Below are 25,374 nucleotides of genomic sequence, written 5' to 3'. Positions count from 1 at the left end.
CTTCAGATAAAAGATTAAGTAAAACATGTTGTAGGCTACAATGGAAACATACCACGGAAACACACATAAAGAAACAGAAATAAAATATAAATACAATTTGTTACTTTGTAATTTAACAATTTTCCATTGGATTCCAGTTGCAACCAAGAATACACACACACACACACACACACACACACACACACACACACACACACACACACACACACACACACATTTTTATGGGAACTTTCCACAAACACAAATTTTTTTTTTACTGTACAAACTGATATTCTATCCCCTTACACTAACCTTACCCATCACCGAAAACTTTCTGCATGATTACATTTTCAAAAAATATATTACACTTAGTATGATTTATAAGCTGTTTTCCTCATGGGGACCAAAACATTTCCCCACAAGGACAAGGATTTCATATATTGCCGTCTTTGTGGGGGCATAATGTAGGGTGTACCAGGACATACCACACACACACAATATATATATATATATATATATATATATATATATATACAGTGCAATGCATAAGTGAATACACCCATGCTAAAGTTGACTAAAAAGAGGAATAAAAAATCATATTTTGGAAATTGAACTTAATGCCTTAATTTAAAAAATTTGGAAAAATCCAACCTTTAAGGACACCAATTTTCTTTGTGAATGAATAATGTATCGTAAATAAATAAATGTTCTTCCTTAAAATACATGGTGCATAAGTGAGTACACCCCTATGTTAAATTCCCATAGAGGCAGGCAGATTTTTATTTGTAAGTATTTAAAAAAAAAATTTTTTAGGATACTATGCATCCTGATAAAGTTCCCTTGGCCTTTGGAATTAAAATAGCCCCACATCATCACATAGCCTTCACCATACCTAGAGATTGGCATGGGGTACTTTCCATAAGATCATCTCTCAATGCAAATCAAACTAGCTATTAGGCTAACTGAAATAAAACCATGGCAATCTCTAGGTATGGTGAAGGCTATGTGATGATGTGGGGCTATTTTAATTCCAAAGGCCAAGGGAACTTTATCAGGATGCATAGTATCCTAAAAAAAAATAAAAATAAAAAAAAATCTGCCTGCCTCTATGGGAATTTAACATAGGGGTGTACTCACTTATGCACCATGTATTTTAAGGAAGAACATTTATTTATTTACGATACATTATTCATTCACAAAGAAAATTGGTGTCCTTAAAGGTTGGATTTTTCCTAATTTTTTAAATTAAGGCATTAAGTTCAATTTCCAAAATATGATTTTTTATTCCTCTTTTTAGTCAACTTTAGCATGGGTGTATTCACTTATGCATTGCACTGTATATATATATATATATATATATATATTAGTAGATAAAAGTTAGATAAAAGATATAAAGCATGCAGTATGCTGTATGTTTAAATAGGACACCAGACTTCTTGTCCCAGTGAGTGTTTATTAATGAAAGTATAAATTAGTGTGAAACAATTACATGATCCAAAGTAAATGCTGCTACAAATGCTAAAAAAACTCCATGCGAATGAAATTGTGAACCACCAGCACTATCAAGCCTGTGCAAAGGTTTCAAGTGCAAAAATATATCCAGAAGTGCACAAACTATAAAAGACTTATGTGCTTGATTACTTGCAAAATACACAGAAACCCATCTTCTTAAGTTATACTATTAAGCCCTTCATTAAAATCCTACAATTAAATATAAATTATTGTAGGCCTGAATTAATGCATACTGTAAATACATCAAAATGAAAAGTGAGCCAATTTTAGCAGTAACCGTTATAGCCAATGTGGTTATATACATGACTAGTACCCCTTAAATACAAATCACACCCAGCGGGCATCTCTGGAACATGTGCTAATACCTGAGGAAAGAGAATACACAACTTTAGGCACGGTCCGATTTTTGTTGCCATTATACAATTGTTGAACAAAGTGTCTATCTGAGCCCAGCCTCTGTATTCTGTCTGTGCATTTATCAAACACCTCTGGCAAAGCCTGCAGCGCAGAGTGCACTTTATCACGGGCAATCATGACGTTCTTCACACACGGAAGCAGAAGACTGCCGGAACGTCTTCCGTCCATTTCGCACGGAAGGCCACTGATGACATCATCAATCGTCTTGGATAATGACAGTATAGACTGACTAAGGTCAGCATCGCCACTCCCTGTATTATACATAATTAAAAGGAAGTCATGTCACATATTTGTCATAACGTGTGCATTTCATATGCATGTTATTGTGGAAAGAATGCCTTGCCTCTTAGATAGCACGACAGAGACGAGTGGAGGTCTTTGATCGCCTTGTTCAGCTTGAGGAGTTTAACGGTGGTGCTATGAACATCACACAAGTCTGAGCCTTCATCTTCCTCTGAATGATTCTCAGTGGACAATGACCTCTCCTGTGAAAAAGCAGATGTGAACAAACAGCTCTTAAACATGAAATCCAAACCAAACAAAAATCCAAACAAACCTCCCAAAAACTAAACTAAAACCACACCAAAAACACCCCCCCCCCCCAAAATCAACAGTTTTTTACAAACATAAAAAAACACACCAAATAAAACAAAACAAACCTCCCAAAAACAAGACCAAAATTAAAAATTTAAACAAAAACCAAACCCAAACAAACCCTCCAAAAAATAATTACAACCAAACAAAAAATAAAACCACACCAAACAAACCTCACTAAAACAAGACAAAAACACACACCAATAACACAAACAAACTAAACAAAAAACAAACACCCCCCCCCCAAAATCACTAAAAAATTTAACCAAAATCTAAATAAACAGAAACCAAACCAAACAAACCTCCCAAAAATCAACATAAAAACAATTAAAAACAAAAACAAAAACCTAAGAACAAATAACCACACCAGAAACTCAAACAAACCGAACAAATCCTCAAAAACAAAATAATGATTTGTTTTTTGTTTGATTTGTTTTTGTTTGATATACAGTATTTGTTTGTTTTTTTATACAAATAAGAGACCAAGTAATATATACATTAAATATATTATATTATATATAATCACTGATTAATATATATATATATATATATATATATATATATATATATATATATATATATAAAATTGTTGTTGTTTTTATGTATATATTACTGGGTCTCTTATTCGTTTTAGCCCACAGGGTTTAGGTACGGTGGGTGGGTTTAAGGAAATGGGAGAGTAGGTGAGATGCATCCATTTTTCCTTATCCCAGCATCCCATTCTCTTGCTGAACAATAACATCGAGCCTGTAGTTTGTGTATTGAAGATAACAGTTACAGCCTCATTAAGGTGACAGATGACGCTTTACTCAATCCATTTATTTTCTAAACAGCAAAACGACCCAAGACGTGTGATAAGACCGCTCAGGTTCGACGTTTTACAAGCACTGTCCCCCTCATTCATTGTTGGGGTAGTCATCAATCCAAAACATTTAACCTCAGTGACAAAAACAGCTGTCTGTAAGGCGTACCGACAAACAGCAGTCGAAGTAGCTTTTCAGAGTGTGGGCGACATCATACATTGCGGACTGCTGAATCTGTCAAACATAAAAATCAACAAAGATTATAAAATGATGCTAAAGTGTTTATTTAAATCAGTTAATATAAAACATTTAAATGTATTGACACTATTATTTAGATCCATCAAGATTTCACTGTAAGGTTATTTCTTGAGTTTACAATAATATTCCATGTTATTTGTTAAAGGTGCACTGTGTAATTTTTAAGCGGCATCTAGTGGTGAGGTTACGAATTGCAACCAACAGAAGTTACGCTGGCCGACAGGAAAAGACGTTGTCGTCTGAGAATGAGGTTTCTTTACAAAGATAAATTAAGAAATTAGGTTTACTTGATTATTCAGAAAAATATATTATTTTTTCTTATTCATCGATGTGTCAGTGTTTTATTCGCTGACTTTAGCTAGCTTCTTTGCACGAAGAACAACAGTGATATTTGTCCGTTTAGGGCCACTGTAGAAACATGTCGGCGCAAAATGGCTACCGGTATTTCAATGTAAGGGGACCCGCAGTGTATGTAGATAGAAATGGCTCATTCTAAGGTAATACAAACATAACGGATCATTATGTAAGGTCATAATGTCATTTATACGGTCATTATTTAAGGTCATTTATACACCACTAAAAACATAGTTATGTATATGATTTTGCATTTCTACAAATATTACACAATGCACCTTTAAGTGAAATATTTATGAAGAGAACTCACCGGTGTTCCAGCGCGACTCATCTGAGTGTCTTGAACCATCTCAGAAGAGATTCTCAGACCCATGTAGAGAAGATCTGTCACACTTTGATGCATCCCATCCTGCAAAGAATCCACAACTGACCTCTAAAAAGAAAGAGCAATTAAAAACAAGAGAACACAATATAGTTAGACTGGTCAAACCTTTACTATGTAAGTGTCAGCAAGTGGAAAAGATGAGGGAATCTACCCACATTGTTTATGCTGTCTGAACCAAGTTCAGACAAATGAAGATCAGTCCCATTCATTGCCGCCAGCAAACCGATAGTTTTGAGAGCCACGTTCATACAATCAGCAACCTTCCTCTGGGCCTCTGTTACCATGGAGGAGATCTCAGAGTCACAACCCTAAAGGACAAAGACACAGAAAGACCAACACGGTCTTGTAAGGCCAAAAAATGACCCAAAATTCCAATGTTGAATAAATTGAAGGGAACGCAATGCATTAGTGTTCTCTAAATGCAAATGTCTAAGGAGAAACACAATTGTTTTGTTAGCAACACTTCAGAGTTTGAAGATCCAACTGATATCTATTACTTTTTAATTCATTTTACACACACAAAAAAGCACCTTAAATCACTCTGCTGCCACCCACTAGAAAATGGAAATCAAGATGCATTTACTGGAGATACAAAATGGCATAAAATATGAAGTCTTGTTTTCTGTGAAACTGATCCAAATGAAGTGTTTATGATTAAAATAAGAACACATATCTGGCAAAAGGCTCAGAAAAATCAGCTTAATTCAAAAGGGAAGTTTTCATAACTCATTATATGTTCTTGTTGTAAACTCACTTCATTTTGATCAGTTTTCCAAGACTTAATTTTTATGTTTACACCTCAAGTAAATGTATCTTGATTTAATGTTTAGATATTTTTATTGGATTTAAGACCTTTTGAAGACCCGCAGAAACAGTTACTAATTTCAACATTTAGTAATAATTTTTTTTTATCAAAAGTTGTATTTGTTATATATATATATATATATATATATATATATATATATATATATATATATATATATGTGTGTGTGTGTGTGTGTGTGTGTGTGTGTGTGTGTGTGTGTGTGTGTGTATATATATATATATACATATATATGTGTGTGTGTGTGTGAGTGTGAGAGAGAGAGAGTGAGAGTGTGTGTGTATATATATACACACACACATACATATACATATATATGTGTGTGTGTGTGTGTGTGTGTGTGAGAGTGTGTGAGAGAGAGAGAGAGAGAGAGAGTGTGTGTGTGTGTATATATACACACACACACATACATATACATATATATATGTGTGTGTGTGTGTGTGTGTGCATATATATATGCGCAAATTTAAACCACTCAATAATCAGTACAAATCAAATAAAAAAATATCGATTATGAAAAATGTCTAAATGTTAAATGTATTTAAAAAATATATTTAATTTAACTAAATTAAAGAAAATAACTAAATTAAAGAAATAATATTAATACATTTACATTTATTTGATGTCTAAACAAATAAATAGATATTATTATTATTACTGTTTTGTTTTTATATTTATATATTTTTTGTGTATTTTAATCTAGGAAAACAATACAAGGAACGAAGGTTCTTAAAACGAAACAAATAAAAATATTTTTTTAAAGTCGACAAAACACTGATTGCAATTGAATTTTACATTTTTTCTAGGGTCCCTCTTCAGATATAAAAGCATAAATGAACACAAATGCAACATGCGTTTTATAAATTGCCTTATAACTCTGATGAGCACCTGAATGAGTAATTGAAGGTAGCCACCGATTTTCTTGACCTCCGTCTTGAGCTCCTCGGCTCTCTGAGACACTGTGTTAGAGCTGGGCTTAATGCTGGAGACCCAGTGCATCGTAATGAACACGGCCCTTTCAACAGCAGAGGTGGCCTTCACCAGATGAGTCTGGGCTTCAGCACTGCAGGCAAACACTGCTCACATACACACAAACAGAACGAAATGAGGCTCTTTGTGTAGCGCTGTGATGACAGAGGTGTTGTGCATTCATACTGAGCTGAATATTGACACTGATGAATGGCTCTGTTGATTTAGGTTTGTTAAAAACATTTGGTCGCTTACAGTTCTCCTGACTGTCGTCGTCAAGGTGCTCGTAAAGGTCCGCGATGGACCTCACGGCGCCGTGAACCGCCAGAAGGTCTAGGGTCAGTTTGTCGGCCAAGCTTTCGTTCTCTTCGGCCGACTGACAGGAGCGCAGACGTGAGACGGCAGAACCAATCAGATCTTTGCAGATGCCTGGGAGGGCGGAGTCAGACGTGCTAGAGTGCAGGGAGTGCGGCTTGTTCATCAGCCCTGATGAAAAGACACGGAATATCAAAGCCACTCATTTCCCAGGGAGATACAGTCATATTTCTTATCTTCTTATGTATATACAATTTTAGCATTTAATTGCTTAGCTTTAATTTTTATTTAAATTAAATTAATTTGTTTAGTTTTCATTTTGTTTTACTTATTTTATGTATTTGTTTAGTTTTAATTTTTAAATCAGTTTTAATTTAGCCTAATAGTTTTAGTTACAATAAACAATAATAAAATAACAACAATTAATAATATATATTCAAAAACCTAAAGAGCTTCCTATCTAGACTGTATTTTAAGGCAGTTTGAAGAAGGTTTCCATACAATGAAAGTCAATGGGGGCCAAAACAGCATTGTTTGGACCCCATTGACATTGAATGTGTGGGGGGGGGGGAAACGTAGTCGCCATGAAATCAAAAGTGACAATTCTTATATTTTTACAGAACGTTGTGGTGTTTATTATATTTTATAATATATTTTAAATTTTATAACAAGTATCCGATTCATGACCTTAAGTTTCCAATTCCAAAATTGGAATCGATTTTCGATTCCCAACCCTAAATTTAAAAGATGCTAAAATCTGTGCTAGGCTAATAAAATAATTTAAACAATTAAACTTCATATAATAAAGCCACTTCATTACACGCATATAGACGATATAAAAGGTACTTTACCAGTGGACTGTGAGGGACCACAAAGTAGGCTTTGAATAGGGTGCACTCGGATCTCATAGAGACGCCCAGATATCCTCCTGCCCTTTAGCAAACTTCTACTCCTGGGTCACAAGAAACAGTATGAAAAGAAATCCAGATACATTTGAACTTGAACCATTATTATCAGTCATAATTCTTCAACAGCCAATTACATGATGTACACTTTGAGTTGAACATCATTTACTATTCATTTCAGGGAGTGAAAGACACAAGGAAATCACATGCAGAAAAGCAAAGGAACATCTACAGTATAAGCTTTGAGAAGGGCTTCAGAGGTGTAGAAGGGGTTTTGATTAAAAACGCAGAATTTTGCTGTAGTCACATGTTCATGAAGGCATTGAAAATAGGTGAAACAAAAATGTGTTTTTCCTGAAGGCTTGGTTTATAAGTGGAAAAATAACATCATGGTGGAAGACAAGAACCAGTTTTGGGCACAAAGTACACTTCTGTTCTTTCGTTCCTCAAGTAGAGAGAGCAAAACAGCACCATTGTGGACTAATAAATTCAAATACCTTCTGCGAGAGAAAGATGAGGTTGAGGAAGAGGCAGATAGGTCCTGTTCCCACTCATCATTAGGGTTGTAAAACACATCGTCATCTTTAGAGGCGCTCTCCCCCTATAGCCAATAAACATCAGACTTGATTTAGCCTCCGATTCTTTTATGATAATAAGAACAAATGCCATTACTACATGCTTCCTGCTTTTACTGGGTAATTACAAGGAAATAAACAGGCTTCAAATGGCCTCATGTATTATTGTAAGTTCTAGGTTAAATACGCAAATGCGGGTGAAATGCTACACAAAACAAAAAACTAAATAAAATAAAACTACTAAACACCAAATAAAAAAAACTATTAGAAATATAACTAAATAAAATACATTAAAACAACTTCCCAATGTCAAGTGAAATGCTACACAAGACAAAAAATATAATAAAATAAATAAAATGGAACTAAACAGAATAAAAATAAATAACACAAAACTAAACTTAACAAATTTATAATTATTATTTATAAAAACAAACAAGATAAAACAGAAACACTAACAAAAATGTACAAGACAAAAAATAAATAAAATAAAACTAAACTAAACAATGATTTATTTTTAAATAACACAAAACTAAACAAAATTATTATTATTAATAATAATTAAAATAACTTCCCAATGTCAAGTGAAATGCTACACAAGACAAACAAACAAACAAAAATAATAAAACAGAACTAAACACTAAATAAAGATAAAAATAAAACAAAACAAAGCAAAGCAAAACTTTCCAATGTTAAGTGAGATTATACACAAAAACAAACCGTTAAACAAAACAAAAACAAGTCAAGACAACACCACACGCACAAAAAGCCAAACATTTATTATGCAGCTATGTATACTGTGGTTTTGAACCACGTGTCGTGGCATTTACTTCGCTACAGAAACGTCACCATGCACACTAGCTCAAGCAGCATGTTTACGCCTATAACTGTGTGAACATCTTTTATTACGCCACCTGCTCCAGCTCCCTCATGGCAGCCAAGTTGCTATGGAACTTCTCCAGACTCCAGAAGGTGGAAATTCCCAGTTTGGTGTTCTGAACTTGGACCTGCAGTTGGGCGTCTCCACCCTCGTTCTCTTTATCGGTCGTCTCATGTCTGTGGTGAAAACACAAACCCACATCTTTTTCCATTCAAACACTTTAATGTCCAGAATGAACGAGGGAGGATTTTTTAAAAAAATGCCCGCTTATTGATAAAAAGACTAAACTAGCACTTTTCCAGTCATTAGCTTTTACTGAAAAATATTTTATAGGTTTTATAAATGTTGTCCTCACAAAGGGTAATTTGTAGCCAAACTACCTGGACTAACTTTTCCAGGATAATTGTACCTGCTGAAGACTGTGCGTTTCCTGAGTTTGGCACTGATTTTGTTTGCTTCTTCGATCATCAAAGACAGCTTCATTGAGTCCCACTGTGGGCAGGCTGCAAACATTGAAGAAAAATATGGTGAATACCACACTGTTAAGAACATTGTTATTGGAAAAATGTTGGATAAATGAAAAGTGTCTATGCACCTGTTTTAGGGGTCTGGGTCACTTTAAGAGCACGTTTCCTCTCAATCTGAGCGAGATCTTCTGCAATCTTCTTCTTCTCTGCCTCGAGGGCTTCCACAATTTTAGCATGCCGGACATCATGATCGGCCATCGCCTATAAAATGTTTTTTACAAAAAAATGTAAGTCACAATTGTTTTTTTTTTTTTTTTACATAAATATCTAAACTAACTGATAACTAAACTAAATAATAGAACTAAACCTTAGTAAAATAAATAAATAAAAGAGTAACTAAACTAAAAAAAATTATATTACTAAAACTAATAAAATAAAACAACTAAAGTTAACTAAATGAACTATATAAATGACATAACTAAGAACTAACTGAATAAATTACTAAAGCTAACTAACTGAATTATTATTATTATAATAAACTAAATAAATACAACTATAACTAAACTAAATAAAAATAAAACAAACTAAACTAAATAACTAAAGGCTAACTAAAAGGTACAACTAAATTCACTAAATAAAAAGTGTTAATTGAATAACAAACTTACAAAATAAATAATGCAAGTAAAATTAAGTAAATAATATAATTAAAACTAACTAAACAAAATAACAAAAGGTAAAAATTCACTAAATAAAAACTACAAATTAACTAAATAAATAACTCATCTAACCAAATAAATATTATAACTAAAATAAAAATAAAATAAAATAAAATATGACTAAACTAAATAAATTAACCATAACTAAAGAAATAGCATAACTAAACTAAATAACTAAATTCCTTAAACAAATATAATTAAGACCTTATTGAATAAATAAATAATATAACTAAAACTAAACTAAACAAATAATATAAAACTGAGAAACAATATAACTAAACTAAATAACTACATCTAACTGAATTCACTAAATAAATAAATAAAAACAAACAAAATAAATAAACTAAATATATAACTAAAATTAAATAACTAATACAACTAAAACTAACAAACCAAAGTTTTCTTATTTTTAAGAAATTATTCTTAAAATATTAAGTTAGTATTTTTCTTTAAAATAATGTTCAAAGATGAATTAAAATATTGAAGACCCCTGTGGTGAAAATCAAGTTTTGAATGTTGTTGCATGTGCAAGTTCATAAGTCAACACCATTGCTAAATATTTTCGCCTTAAAGGGCCCCTATTAAGGATTTTTGAAAATTATCTTTTCTAAGTGAATGAAAACATCCTGCAAAGTTTTAAATCTAAAAGTGCACCGTATATAAAGTTATTGTCTTTCATAAGAGTCGACTGAGTCAATGAAATAAACTGTTTTTCAAACGAGTCGTAAGCCGTTTTGTTGTGACGTCAAGACGAAACATTAGTATATTGCCCGCCCACACACCAGGGAAAACTTGAACCTCAAACCTGCAGCTGATTCCTGTGGATACTGGACAGCATCATGTCGAGAAGACGCTGTGCTCTACAATGTGAAGGTAAAGCCAGTTTTTTCCCCACTGCCCAAGGATGAGCATGTGAAGAATCAGTGGTTAAAATTCATCTTTACCATGATACCACAACAGTATAATCCTAAACTTTTGCTGTGTTCCCTTTATTTTACTGACGACTGCTTCTCAAATCTCAGAGTTCAATGCAGGATTCGCAAACTCTTGAAAGATGGTGTTCAAAATACTTCGTTTTGAGTTTTATATTGTGTAGGTCTCCTGCTAACTGGCTAACTCACGTTATTACAGTCTTACTGAAATACTTCTGCTAATCAGTTGTGGGCCACTATTACCTAAAACTGTGTCTATTAATGCAGATTGTCTGTCGTTCAAATTGTCTAGCATGGAGCAAGATTTGTTTTACCAACGTTTGTTACATCAGTCATTCACGCTAGAGCTCGGCTAATGTATGCACTGTTTTTGATACAGTTTCCGCGTGTTCACCGCAATAAATTAGAAAAATACTCTGAAAATAAATAATCGGTTTGTTGATGGACATGCATTTGTTAATGCAAATGGTGAGGAATTACAGTTGCAACATCTCATAATGTACCTCAAACTGAGTAGTATCACTGAGAAATGTCCTGCTCGAGTCGTCCTTGCGATGAAGGTTTGGGTTGAATAACTAGTTCCTCCAGTGTTTCATCATCGGACTCGCGCTAGGATTGATATGGTAAAATCGAAGTCATCGTTCGTTACTGTGTTTAGTTTCCGGTGTAGGAGGCCTCGGGACAAGCAGAGCTGACGTTGTTATGGCAATGGGTGTTTTTGTTTTCGAAACGCGCACTGCAGAGCCAGCTGTACGCGGTAAACCAAACACAACAGACTGAGCTGTCTGGCCAATCAGAGCAGAGTAGCTCGCGGAAAGGAGGGATTTAGAGAGATTGATTCATCTGACGAGTCGTTTAAGAATCACTGAAAAGGTGGTGATGTGCAAATGTATATTATGAGAAAATGAAACGTTTTTTTTTACCTTTGATGCATGTAAACCTGTTGTAGGAGACTCCAAAACAACATTAGGAAACTTTAAAATAGCATAATAGGTGCACTTTAAAACTACAGTGTAACAAAGACTGTCTCAAAAACGGCAACCACCCCTAATTCCTACCGTAATGAACACGTAACCAATCCCATCAATGTGCGAGGCAGGGCTTTTCCTATCATTATTTCTAAGGATACTGATTGTTAGAAGGCAGCTGTCTGACTCTGAGATGGCAAACGAGAACATAGTTTGTGTAACATTAGCGGTTTGATAACGTAGTCAAGCCAAAGGCTAATCATAATAATTACCGTTATGTGTTTTATGACTTTTACTCAAATTCACAAAGGTCATCAATTTTGATTTAATCTGGTCTTTCTGTACCTGTCTAGTAGCCTGGGCCTCCAACTGCAGACGTCTTTTATGGCTGTTGACTTCGTGCTCCAGTAGAGTCTTTGCTGTATGCAGTTGCTCTATCTGGCTGACGACCCTCTTTTTATCCAGCTCCTGTTCTCTTTTCCTTTCGCTCTCCTCCTCCTGAGGATGCATTAGATTAACTGGAGAACACTAGTCACACATGCTATCCATTGACATGCATCTGCTTACCAGCTCTCTCTCCAGAGCTCTGATCTTGTTCTCGTACAGACCCTTCTGTTCGCTCAGCTCTTTCTGTGCCATCTCTTTGGCCACCTGAATGCCCTGCATCATCTCCTCTTTGGCCTTCAACCGAGCCTCCTCAATCTCCGCTTCAAGTCTATGAGGAAAAGTGATGATAAAAATCAAGAAAAAGTCAAATATGAGGTCCTGTAATGGACAATCTTGGACTTATACTCACTGAGCTCTCTGGGCTGATAACAGTTCGTTTTTGGCAAACTCAAAGTCTTTTTGACCATCTCCGCTGCTCCAACAGGACGCGCGCTTCCCGCTCTGAACCTCAGAGGGGTGGTTGAACCGAAAGTAGTGATCTCCTCCAAGAATCACACGGTCTCCCTAAAATAGAGTAAACAATTTTATGTTTTATGTGGAGGTTCTTAGAATGGACATCATTTCAGAGGTTTCGGTTCAGAACAGCAACAAAAACGTACGTGGTGGAGAACGGTGACCTCAGACACAAGATGTCCATTCAAAAAGGTCTTGGCGTTCGGCATTGGTTTAATGCTGACGGAACCTTTCACACTGGAGATGACACTGAAAACAAGATGGAATATTTGAAATATATCAATTGATTTAATTGCTCATGCTCATTTCTTCTATTTTTACATTCAGATAACCTTTGTCATTATCTAATGCTCAATTAAAGTTCATGTTTTAAAAAAAATATATAATTTAACTAGAGTAAAGTTTGTGCACAACTGATGTTGGCTTGAGAAAGAGTAGGCAAAAAATTTGAAGTAATTGTAAAAGCTTGATGGATGGATGGATGGATGGATGGATGGATGGATGGATGGATGGATGGATGGATGGATGGATGGATGGATGGATGGATGGATGGATGGATGGATGGATGGATGGATGGATGGATGGATGGATGGATGGATGGATGGATGGATGGATGGATGGATGGATGGATGGATGGATGGATGGATGGATGGATGGATGGATGGATGGATGGATGGATGGATGGATGGATGGATGGATGGATGGATGGATGGATGGATGGATGGATGGATGGATGGATGGATGGATGGATGGATGGATGGATGGATGGATGGATGGATGGATTTTTTTTTATATTTCTATATAGTGTTAATTCATTTTTATTTCAGTTTAAGTAATTTTAGTACTTCCTAAACTTATTCATTTCAGTCATTTGCCAAGGCAATATGTCTAATCAAGTTTAGGTTTTGCATCTAACATTAAAATTTTGATATACTTCAGCTTCTATTACCAAACACTATTTTTAGAGTTTTAGATTTAGTTAAATTAAAAGTAAATCAATATTAAAAATTACAACTGCCATGGAAGAAATAAATAAAGTCATACAGATTTGGAACAAAATGAGGATGAGTAAATAATGACATGATTTACATTTTTGGGTCAACTGTCCCTTTAAATGTGTAAATCCAAACATGTGTAAAGGTACAATATGTAACAAAACTGCATGCACTTTGCAGAAGAACATTGTTTTGGTTGTACTTTATTCTGTGTGACTGTGGATGAATATGGTTATCTTACTGCTCATAAGGCTTTAAAATCCTCCTGTAGTCAATCATTTTATCCCTTAAAACTCATCTTTGATCACCAAAATTACATATTTGAAAAAAAAGTCTTTGTGCCTTTTTTTTGACTCTCCTCTGTTAAAACGGGTGATTCCCCATAGGCTTGAGATTTAGCTGCGCCATGTCAACCTTTCTCGCTCGTTGTGACAACTAACCTCTGCCACTCACACACCATACATAAGTCAAAGTAGCCGGAGCAACTTTTCTCTATTTACAGATATGACGGGACTCAGATGACTGATGCATGAATGCAATTTCCCCAAAAAAACATCCCACCTGGTCTAAAATATAAACACTTATAATAGGCTTACCATAGTGAATCAGGGTAAGACAAAAACAAGTTTTGGAGGAAGGGTTGATGATGTATTGACATTTAAATGTCAGTAAAGAAAAGTTACATAGAGTACCTTTAACCTGATATGTTCCTTTTAAACAAATCAAAAACGAAGTAAATGAAGTGGCTGGACCTAGAGCGTGGATGTGATCTGTCTCACCAGTGTTCATCAGCGATGAGAGCTCCAGACAGCTGGATGTCGTGGGCCGACTCGGACTTGAGCTTGCCGACCTTGGTCTCACCCTCTTTAATCATGTACAGCAGCATCTCCGACAGCTGCGGATCCTCATTCAGGTTCACAAGGTTAGGCAGCCGATTATCCACTTTAAAGGTGACGCCAGAGCGCTGAACGAGGAACAGGGAATAAACAGACAAAGAAAGTGGAGAAGAAAGAAAGAAAATGGCCATGAAACATTTGAAAAAGCTCATCGATCCATCAGACATTGAAGTCCGACTGTTATTAGAAAGTGTTTCATTACCTGCAGCTCTTTGGTTTCCTCACGTTTCCTCCTCTCTGCCTCTTCCAGCTTTTCCCTCCATGTTCTGCACATATTAATAAAAAAAAATTAAAAAAATTTGATATAATTCAACTGTACGTCATTTAAAAAACAACATTTTAGTGCAAGTTTGTGAGAAAATCTTATATTATTATAAAACATAATAAAAATTATGATGTAATTTTTTTAGATATATTGTTTTAAATTGTATAATTTAATTTAATAGAATTTTAATATAAAAAAACAGAAATGCATTATAAACATTATAAAGAAAATATTCCATGGCATGCATTCATCTATGCATGCTATTCCAATGGAAAAACTGTCTTCATATTCTTTTATTAAAATATAATTATATTCATTATAACATGACTACTCCGTCTGAAACGGCTTTACTTTTCCACTGATGTCAACATGATGTCATGGGTTGGGAAAACAGTCAAATATGTTTCAACCGTCAGCACAGAGATGGCGAGGAAATGCGCTTTCGGCTTTTTCTGTTCTAACCCTCAAACTAACCTGGCTTGAATTTCTGCACTTTGAAGGAAGGAGGAACATCAGAGAGCTTACGGTTGTGTTCACTCCTGAATGCTACCAAGATTTTAGTAAATATGTTTATTCACATGTATTGTTATATTGGTTCATATAAAGGTAAAATATTCAAGCTTATCATTTCACTTACTGAAAAACTGAGCACAAAACATGCTTCGATTATTTTTAACTACACTACTTGTTCAAAAGTTTGGGTCAGTAAGATTATTTAATGTTTATGAAAAGTCTCTTATGCACATCAATGTTGTAATATTTATTTGATAAAATATATATATTCTATTGTAATATATTATAACATGTAATTTATTCCTGTGATCAAAGCTGAATTGTCACCATCATTACTCCATTCTAATATGCTGATTTACTGCTAAAGAAACATTCCTTATAATTATTATCAGTGTTGAAAACAGTTGTGCAGCTTAATATTGTTTTTATGGAATTTTCAGGATTTTTTGATGAATATAAAGTCCACAGCATTTATCTGAAATAAATATCATCTTTAGTAACATTATAAATGTCTTTAATGTCACTTTTGATCAGTATAATACATGCTTGCTGAATAAAAGTTAGATTATATATATATATATATATACACACACATATATATAAAATGAATGTATTGTTATTTTATAATCCTATTACATTAATTACATTTATTTTATAAAGTATTATTATTGCTATATTTAAATTAATAATAATAGTAGTTATCAGAGCCGGACAGTAACGGAGTACATTTACTTGAGTACAGTACTTAAGTACAATTTTGAGGGATCTGTACTTTACTCGAGTATCATTTTTGGGGAGTACTCATGACTTTACTCAAGTACATTTGAGAGGCAAATATTGTAGTCTTTACTCCACTACATTTCTATCCATAACCGTGAGTACCCGTTACTTCTTCTAAAAAAAAAATTGTAAAAAAAGGAAAAAAGAAAAATCTCGAAAACCCTCAATTTGTTGTTTCCCTCTCCAAACGTGATTGGATTGTGCAGGCGCCACTGATTGGGACAGCCTATCAGCAATCACCTTCAGCTTTCCGCCAAAGTCAACTCCATGGTCAGATTTAGATAAGAGACGAAACCATGGACGAAACAATGGATGCAGACGCAGCAGGTCCATCCCGGGAATGTGCCAACCCGTGGCCCCACCTCGCCAGACTATTTCAATTTTCTGAACAAGTTAATGATAGTTTTCACTTCAAGTGTTTGCTGTGTTTACCAATGTAAGCACTGTGGCAGTAGTAATGCAATATTTAGAAAATATACTCTTGTACTCTTGATACTCAAGTACTTTTAAAAACAAGTACTTCAGTACTTTTACTTAAGTAGACATCTGACTGTAGTACTTTTACTTGTACTTGAGTAAAATTTACCAAGGGGTATCTGTACTTTTACTCAAGTAATGAAGCTGTGTACTCTGTCCGCCTCTGGTAGTTATACGCCATTTAAAATCAAGTACACAAAAATTGATTGTCAATTATTGTCAATGGTTAAATTCAGAAATAAAATAGGTTGTGAACGGCACTTTATTTCATTTTCATAGTCATACACTGAGTTTTGTATATCCACGCACCTGTGAGCCTCAGCCATTTCGTGCTCCTGTTGACAGAGTTTAGTCTTAAGAGTGGCAATCTCTTGCTGAAACAATCTCATTTTCTCTGGCTGGATGCCCTGAACGCTCATTTGAGCCGCACGGAGCTTGTCCACCTCTGCTTTCAGCTCTGGACACACAGGTTATGTCATACACATTCAAATTATCCATGCAAAGAAAACAAAATGACACTTTAATTCCTGTAGCTGTACAGAACACAAATCACTGAGGCGTCAAATTATTGAGTTTGCTGCTCTCTAGAGGAGAGCTGTGCTGGTGCGTTTATCACAACACACACTTCTTGATGGTTATGACAGCTGATGGAGCAGCATAAACGCACACAGACAGGTGACTGACCTCGGATCAGTTTGGCGTTGGTGTCCTCGTTGACTTTGGCTATGTTAATGATCATGCGGGCCTGCTGGGCGTAACGCAGCGTGCTCAGGCTCTCCTCCATGTTAGTGGCCGCAGGGCTCAGGGTGGCGATCATGGCCGTCTTGGAGTTCCCGCCGAGGCTTTCCTTGAGTAACCTGAACACAAGAGGGAGCTGAAGCACTTCTGCTGCTTATACATCTCGCACGTTATGCCATATTTTACATTCATTGGAAACTAAGCCCCATGTTTAAATTTGATAAGTCGCTGGTCTTATATTCATCAGCGCCCATTTGTTTTCATAATCTTCCATCAAAAAAATGTGAATTTATTTTCCAATTTAAAAATTAGATTTTTTTTTTTTTTTTTTAATTGTCATTTTCTGCACTTCTGAAATTATTTTCCACTTTTGCTGAGTAAACAGAAACCAGACTGGTCTGGTATGATTATATATATATATATATATATATATATATATATATATATATATATATATATATATATATATATATATATATATATAATAAAAAATATATATATATTATTACATTTATGAAATTATAATATACATTTATAATTAATATTAACATTATTATTATTATTATTATTATATAAATGATATTGTAATTAAATAACATGAATAGAATTCTATTTTATCACTATTATTATTATTATTATTATTATTATTATTATACACTTCTTGTATATATTATATATATTATTTAGGTCTGATAAAGAGAGGGAAATATTATAATAATAATAATAATAATAATAATAATAATAATAAATAATTTTAAAAAGAAAAAATACCCTGACATCATGGCAGATAAAATGCATTATATCGCAGAGGCTGCGAATGCTGTTTTGTGTTGTTGTTATTTTTGTCGAACTAACAAAACTGCAGTGAAATATTATAGAATTCAAAACTAACTGGAAAGCAAAAGTTTCTCACCATGTGAGCACTGACTCTCTGTATGGGATGAAGACTTTCTTTCTGCTCTGAGCCTGTTCTGAGAGCGATGAGATCACCTTTCCCAGCGTGAGCAGAGACTTGTTGATACTTGCTCCCTCCTGGGAAAAATAAAGAAATCCACTTTACAAATATGTCAGAAAATGTCATAATCCAATCATTGTCAGAGCAAATATATATGCCCCTATTTAACATTTGAATGCATTATGGGTAATCATGACACAGAATAAACAGAGCTATTGGATGCTGGATTACCCTGAGCCGGTCTCCACTGGTCTGGGCTGAATTACAGCGCTCACTTCCTGCCAAATCCACCAGGTTTATTCGGCTGGTGATGTAGTGATCGTGCTCCTCTTCCTCCACAAACTCAGTCTGTGCGCATACAAACAACATCATATGAATATAACCAGATTGGTTATTAGTTGGTTGAAGTAAAAGTAGCATCTCACTTCAATAGGGCAAATGTAACCAAATAAATCTAAAGGTCTTACTTTAGTTTGCGTCATGACCAGAGTGAAAACAGAGTGCGATCTGGAGCTTTTATCGTTCATGCCGGTGGCGGCCGTGGCTCTCTGTTTGTTACCGAGTTCAAGCCAAGTCTGTGAAGATGACGGAGGGAAAAATTAAAAGAAAAATTAAGAGTTAAACACATAAAAAAACAGGCTTCAATGTATAAAGTTAACAGACATGCAAATTACAAAATTACCTGAATATCAGCATAGGACGTGACTACATTCCTGAAAGAAAGCAGAGAGATTAGTGACAGTGGCACAAAACAAATCAAAAACAACCGAATCCCAACCAAAACAATAACTAAACAAAACAATTCTAAAACAAAACTACAACAAAAGAAAAGAACAAAACAAAACAAATCCAAACCAAAACAATAGCTCAACAAAACTACAATACGGGGGAAAAAAACTAAATAAACTACAACACAACAAAAGAACAAAATAAACCAGAACCAAATCAATGCAACAAATAACAAAACAAAAACATGTAAACTAAACAAACCACAACACAAAATAAAACAAAAACCAAGCAAAACCACAACACAACAAAATAAAACAAAATCAACCAAAATAAAATAAAATAAAATAACAAAACCTACCAAATCCAAACAATACAACAAAATAGCAGAACACAACAAAATAACAAAACAAAAATAAACCAACAAAATAACAAAACAAAAACAACCAAAACAAAGCAAAACTACAACACAACAAAATAGCCTAAAACAAAATCAACCAAAACTACAACACAACAAAATAAAACAAAATCAACCAAAATAAAATAAAATAACAAAACCTACCAAATCCAAACAATACAACAAAATAGCAGAACACAACAAAATAACAAAACAAAAATAAACCAACAAAATAACAAAACAAAAACAAAGCAAAACTACAACACAACAAAATAGCCTAAAACAAAATCAACCAAAACTACAACACAACAAAATAAAACAAAATCAACCAAAATAAAATAAAATAACAAAACCTACCAAATCCAAACAATACAACAAAATAGCAGAACACAACAAAATAACAAAACAAAAATAAACCAACAAAATAACAAAACAAAAACAACCAAAACAAAGCAAAACTACAACACAACAAAATAGCCTAAAACAAAATCAACCAAAACTACAACACAACAAAATAAAACAAAATCAACCAAAATAAAATAAAATAACAAAACCTACCAAATCCAAACAATAACACAACAAAATAACAGAACAACAAAACAAAATAACAGAACAAAACAACAATAAACCAAAATAATAACACAACATAATAACAAAACAAAAACAACCAAAACCAAGCAAAACTACAACACAACAAAATTACGAAACCAACTGAATCCAAACCAATACACACTAATCCAGACCAAAACAAAAACCCCATGAGCATAGCAACCGTGGCGTTTGGATTAAATGTTTGCTTACGTGGATAGGTCTGCAACATAAGGCCCGTAAACAGGATGTTCTCTGACACGCAACTGGAAAATACATGAAAATAATGGAATTGCTGATCAATTAGGAAAACAAAATGACATTTGTAGCATTTGATGTGTATTATTGAGTAGTTGTACTTACAGGCATTTTCTTCTGGTTTTGTCCATCCTTTACCACCAGCAAATCATGGATTTTCTCATTGTACACCTCAAAATAGCTCATCTCCAGATGGCAAGAGATCTTTAATATAAGTCAACTCGCATTTAGAAAGTTAAACACTCTATTTTTAATGTATAATTCATCAGTAAATTCTAAATAAATAATCATTCTATGGGACAGTAACCTCTTTAGTTTCAGTTCTGGACAATCTTGAGAAAAGTTCCTCGCAGAATCTGGGAATAACTCCAGCCTCTTCACCAAAACCCATCATACTGGAAAACATGCAGAATCACACTTATATATTATTGATGTAAATAGTAAGCTGTTTTTCCTAAAAGTAGTTTTAAATTTTTTATTTAAAAAGCAGTGTCAAAGAGAAACATCACTTACGTGTAGGACTTCCCAGACCCTGTTTGGCCGTAGGCAAAAAGACACGTGTTAAATCCCTCAAATGCTCTTTCAAGCAAGGGCCGAGCCAGTTTTTCATAAACCAACTGCTGACTTGCAAAACTTGCATCCGATTCATTGATCGAGCAAAAAGAGAAGTCAAAGCTAAATGTGTAGTTTTGTTTAGTATCTGGATGTTGCACTAAAGTTTCTTGGTTGTCCATGAAGATCACCTGACGGGCTTTCTCATTCTTCTCCCTGCGGACACAAAAAATGGTGTAAATTTAAGGACAAATAAGTGACATTGTCCACTTAAATAATATATAATAATATAAAATACATAATAAAATATATCATACAATCTTATATATATATTGTTGCAATAATTAACATCATTATATTAAAATGTTCAGGTCAAACTAAATACTAAAACTATTTAGAATTTCTTGCAATAGCTATATATATATATATATATATATATATATATATATATAATTAATTAGTTTCCCAAATATTATTTCCCCATATCAATATCAATTTATTATATTATTTTATAATAAATTGAATAAGATTGAATGGTTGAGGTTGACGAATCCTATCAAAATGACAAATGTGTAAAAATCATGAAGGAGCAATGTGATCACATATGCTTGTCTTTCCAATTTGTTTTAGCATGGGTTCAAATAATATAAATTCCAGGGTGCCACAATTTTATGAAATGTCATATTTAAAAAAAAAGGGTCAAATCATGCTGTAATAGGGTTGCATTAAAATCAGATTTTTCTGATTCTATGACTTTATGACTTTATTCAAAACATGCCAAAATCAACTTTATGTTTTTTAAATAACAAATTAAATATAAAAACCATCCGTCTCAAAACAACATACCGCCAAAATAACATTTTAAAAACACACCATTTCTTACCTCGAACTGAAAGGTCTTACTCGAACTGCCACAGTGACCGTGCTGTTCTCCATCTTCAGTTCTTGAGGTTGTCGAGCACTTGTTCTGCTCACAGCTTCAAGAGGAACATTTCCTTCAGCAGCAGTGGCTCTAGAAACTCTTGTTCCTCCATGAGCTGTGGAGCTCATTAGTGTTGTGGGTCTCCTCACCTGTGCTGAATGTGATGCTGGAGTCATGTGCCTATTTAAACCACCAATCAGAACCTTCTCATTGGTTCCTCCACTGGTTTCAGTGCTCATCTGTGGTGGCTTCTGTCTTCCAGCAGTTGTGCTCTTTGAAGATGTGGGTCTAGATGCATCTTTACCAGCTAACCTCTCAAAGACGTCTCTCTTGACACTTAATTTCTCAAACTGGGTTCTTCTTGTAGGTGTCGAAACGGTTTTAACCTCATCATGGGTGGCGCTGACCTTCTCAGAACTTGTTTTCTGAGCACGCCATGAAGTTGTCCCGGGTGTTTTAATGGTTTCATGGGAGTTTTTTGCTGGAGATGGTGCTGGATTGGGTTCGGTCAGGACTTTGGTTCTGTTCATGGACCCTGTTCTAGTCCTGCGCTGAAGGGTCAGGCGTTTCTCTTCTCTTTGGTTCTCTTGTGTGGTCTCTTCATGGTGGTTTACATGGGGTTTGCTGGGTTTTCTCTGAAGAGTGAGTCTGGCACTAGAAGATGGTGTTTTAAATGTGTTTTCTCCACATTTTGTGAGTGCTGAGATCACATAAGTCCTGTTCACTTCTTTTGTTTTATTAAAAGATGATGTGTTCTCTCCTTCTTTTGATCCATCCATCATTTCACGGGTCCAAACGCAACACTTCTGACTAAAATTGTTTTAAGATTGTCCCACATATAACTTCAGTCCACAAATGTCTCCATTGTTTTATAATAACGAGTGCACGGAGGTGAACAACATGTCATATGACTTAAAAATACATATTTACGTAAACAAATAGCCTAACTAAAACTGACCTGCGAGTGTTGATATCCTGTCATTAAACAGTCGTTTTGTAAATTAAAAGTTACTTTGTTTACGGATTAAAACTCGTCCTTTCTTCTCGTTTACTTCCGTTTTGATGTTGAGAAAGTAACCGAATGTACTCCGCCTCGAAACGTCAATAAAAACAACAGCTCACTGTCTCTAAGCTCCGCCATACTGCCGCTACAATTCAAAAACAGTAGGCGTGCTCTGATTGGTCAGCTCAAACTGACGCAACTGCACGCAGTAATACGCACCAGCCAACAGGTGGCAGTGTCTCTCAAAGCATGAGAACTGAGTGTTTTTACACGAAAATAAGGCCCGTTTGTATTAATATTAATACATTTCTCATTGTGATATTTTAGTCACAATTAAGCACATTTTTCCACCACGTAATGTGAAAAATGACTTAAATCGCCTAGTCAGTTAAGCGCCATATGGAATGAAAACGAACGTCTTTCAGTAGACAAAAACTAAATAAAACAGTTTTAAAAGTTGTGACTTGAGAAAAGTACATGATCTAGGACCTTTATAGTGCGTGCCAAACTGTAAGTCTATCCCTCACAGCTTCTTACGAAAATAAACCATGATTTTATTGTAGTAACCATGTTTTTTTGGGCGGATTGATTTGTATTAGCATTTGTATTACCACAGTTTTACACCATGGTCAAACTATGGTTAGTGTAGTAAAACCATGGTTGATTTGTGGTTTAACTACAATAACCATGCGTTTTTCATTCATTTTCGTAATCTGTGATGTGATTTTTTGTGCATGTTATGATACTGGATACAGTTAGAAGGGACACTTGATTCGTTCACTTGTAGCATTTATTGAAAACACAATTACAAAAGCAACAACAAAACCTTTAATAATAAATCCATTTGCTAGTTATTTCCTGGCAGATCTTTTGTCGTGCTTCCTGATGATGTCGATGAGGTTGCTCTTGGTTCCGATGACGTCCTCCTCTCCACGGTGACTCTTCTGTTTGGCTCTCCTCTGCTGTTCGAACAGATGGGGGGAGTTGAGAAGTTGTGGCGGCAGTAAGGAGCCGGTGGGCTTCACCCGGTTCACAATGTCCAGAAACAGCCGTTTGCTGTTGTTATTCATGAAGGTGATGGCGGTGCCTCTGTGTCCCAGTCTACCAGCTCGACCAATCTGAAAGGGCCACATATAGTGTATCATTAAAGACATGAACCTTAAAAAACAGTGTTTTTTATAAAACACTTCATACCTGATGAACATATTCATCCATGTTAGCTGGCATGTCAAAGTTCACTACCAGCTTAACATTGACCAAGTCAAGTCCTCTTCCGAGAATCCCAGTGCTGACCACCACTTCAAACTGGCCCTCGAGTAGACCCTAAAAAACACCAACAAATATATATTATATTATCATTATGGACATTTGTGGGCTGCTTTTAAAAAAGGATATTTTTTGCATTACCTTCACAATTTTGTTGCGTTCCCACTGCGTTTTGTCCGAGTGGATGGCGACCACGTTTAATTCCATGACCTTTTGCACAGCTTCACACAACAGATCGGCCCCAAGTTTGCAGTCTACGAACACAACTACCGGCGGCTGGTAGAGCTTCGTGTCCTGTGAACAGATAAGAAGACATCATTTAGATAATATTCTACTAAAACAAACCCAATAATATAATATAAATCAAAATGATAGATGTAATATAAATAAAAGAGTGTAAAAATGTCAATGGTAAATAAATAAAAAAGATAGCTTTCACTTTCTTTTTTATTTGATCTGTAAAAAAATTTTTTGTTGAATATATGGTAAAAAAAAGAAAGAAAAAGTTGTAATTCCAAACCTTATAATTAAGCCATTTCCTATTTTAATGGACAATTATTCAAAAATATTAAATATAAAATCACTTATGTAGTTTCATATTTTTGATGGACAATTATTCTAAAATGTTACATATAATATTAATATAAAATGTATTTGTCTATTTATTTATTTTCACATTTATGAATGTATTTTTATAAATTCTGATGGACAAGTATTCTAAAATGTTAAATATAAAATTGATAAAGAATTACATTTATGTATTTATTTGCCATTTATGAATTAATATTTATAAATTGCTATTTTATATTTCTGATAGACAATTCTAAAATATTAAATACAATATAAATGAAGAATTATTTGTTTATATAATTAATTTATTCATATTTCCTTTAATATTTATCATTTGTTATGTAATGTTTTTAATGGATGGGTTATTCTAAAATATTAAATAATATAAATAATGGATTTTATTTATTTCGTTTCATTTACGAATTCATATTATTTATCAAATGTGTCATTTCATATTTGAATGGACAATTATTCTAAAATATGAAAAATAATATTAATAAATAATTGTATTTATTCAAATATTTATGAATTCATATTTATAATTTATGTTATTTCATACTTTGATCGGAAATTATTCTAAAATATGAAATATAATATTTAATCCATAACTGTATTTGTTTATTCATTTATTTAATTTCATATTTATGAATTCATATTGATCATATTTCTAATGGACTATTCTTCTAAAATATTACATGTATTAATTTATATGTTTTTATTTTTT

At 34.1% G+C, this 25,374-nt stretch overlaps 2 protein-coding genes across 3 annotated transcripts in view; both read right to left on the bottom strand.

Moving 5' to 3' along the window:
- Positions 1-1,417: 1,417 nt before the first annotated feature.
- Positions 1,418-22,963, bottom strand: kif14 (kinesin family member 14). Of its 2 annotated transcripts, XM_084417702.1 has the most exons (30): positions 21,773-22,963; positions 20,851-21,105; positions 20,645-20,732; positions 20,443-20,541; positions 20,293-20,345; positions 19,051-19,081; positions 18,836-18,943; positions 18,600-18,716; positions 18,327-18,445; positions 17,360-17,532; positions 16,985-17,132; positions 14,843-14,906; positions 14,524-14,708; positions 12,896-12,998; positions 12,646-12,800; positions 12,417-12,564; positions 12,195-12,347; positions 9,362-9,494; positions 9,176-9,269; positions 8,801-8,942; positions 7,812-7,915; positions 7,261-7,361; positions 6,350-6,580; positions 6,014-6,201; positions 4,458-4,610; positions 4,228-4,350; positions 3,474-3,539; positions 2,252-2,393; positions 1,978-2,159; positions 1,418-1,856 (listed from the first exon to the last, which is right to left on the bottom strand). In XM_084417702.1, exons 1-30 carry the CDS (start codon positions 22,591-22,593, stop codon positions 1,758-1,760), a joined length of 4,578 nt encoding a protein of 1,525 aa, XP_084273828.1. In that variant the 5' UTR covers positions 22,594-22,963; the 3' UTR covers positions 1,418-1,757. The 2 variants fall into 2 exon arrangements, with proteins under 2 accessions (XP_084273828.1, XP_084273827.1); XM_084417701.1 differs by having other exon boundaries at positions 1,418-2,159; positions 21,773-22,934.
- Positions 22,964-23,586: 623 nt separating this feature from the next.
- Positions 23,587-25,374, bottom strand: part of ddx59 (DEAD (Asp-Glu-Ala-Asp) box polypeptide 59) — a 6,883-nt gene continuing 5,095 nt past the window's right edge. The window contains exons 5-7 of the mRNA XM_084416533.1: positions 24,222-24,374; positions 24,009-24,137; positions 23,587-23,932 (exon numbers count right to left, since the gene is read on the bottom strand). Of these exons, the coding sequence (XP_084272659.1) occupies positions 23,666-23,932; positions 24,009-24,137; positions 24,222-24,374 (549 nt within the window). The 3' untranslated portion in view covers positions 23,587-23,665. The remainder of the gene's footprint in view (positions 23,933-24,008; positions 24,138-24,221; positions 24,375-25,374) is intronic.

The sequence above is a fragment of the Rutilus rutilus genome (genome assembly GCF_951802725.1).
Source record: "Rutilus rutilus genome assembly, chromosome: 8".
NCBI lineage: Eukaryota > Metazoa > Chordata > Actinopteri > Cypriniformes > Leuciscidae > Rutilus > Rutilus rutilus.
Note: the sequence above shows the minus strand (reverse complement) of the source record. Positions and strands in the feature narration are given on the sequence as shown.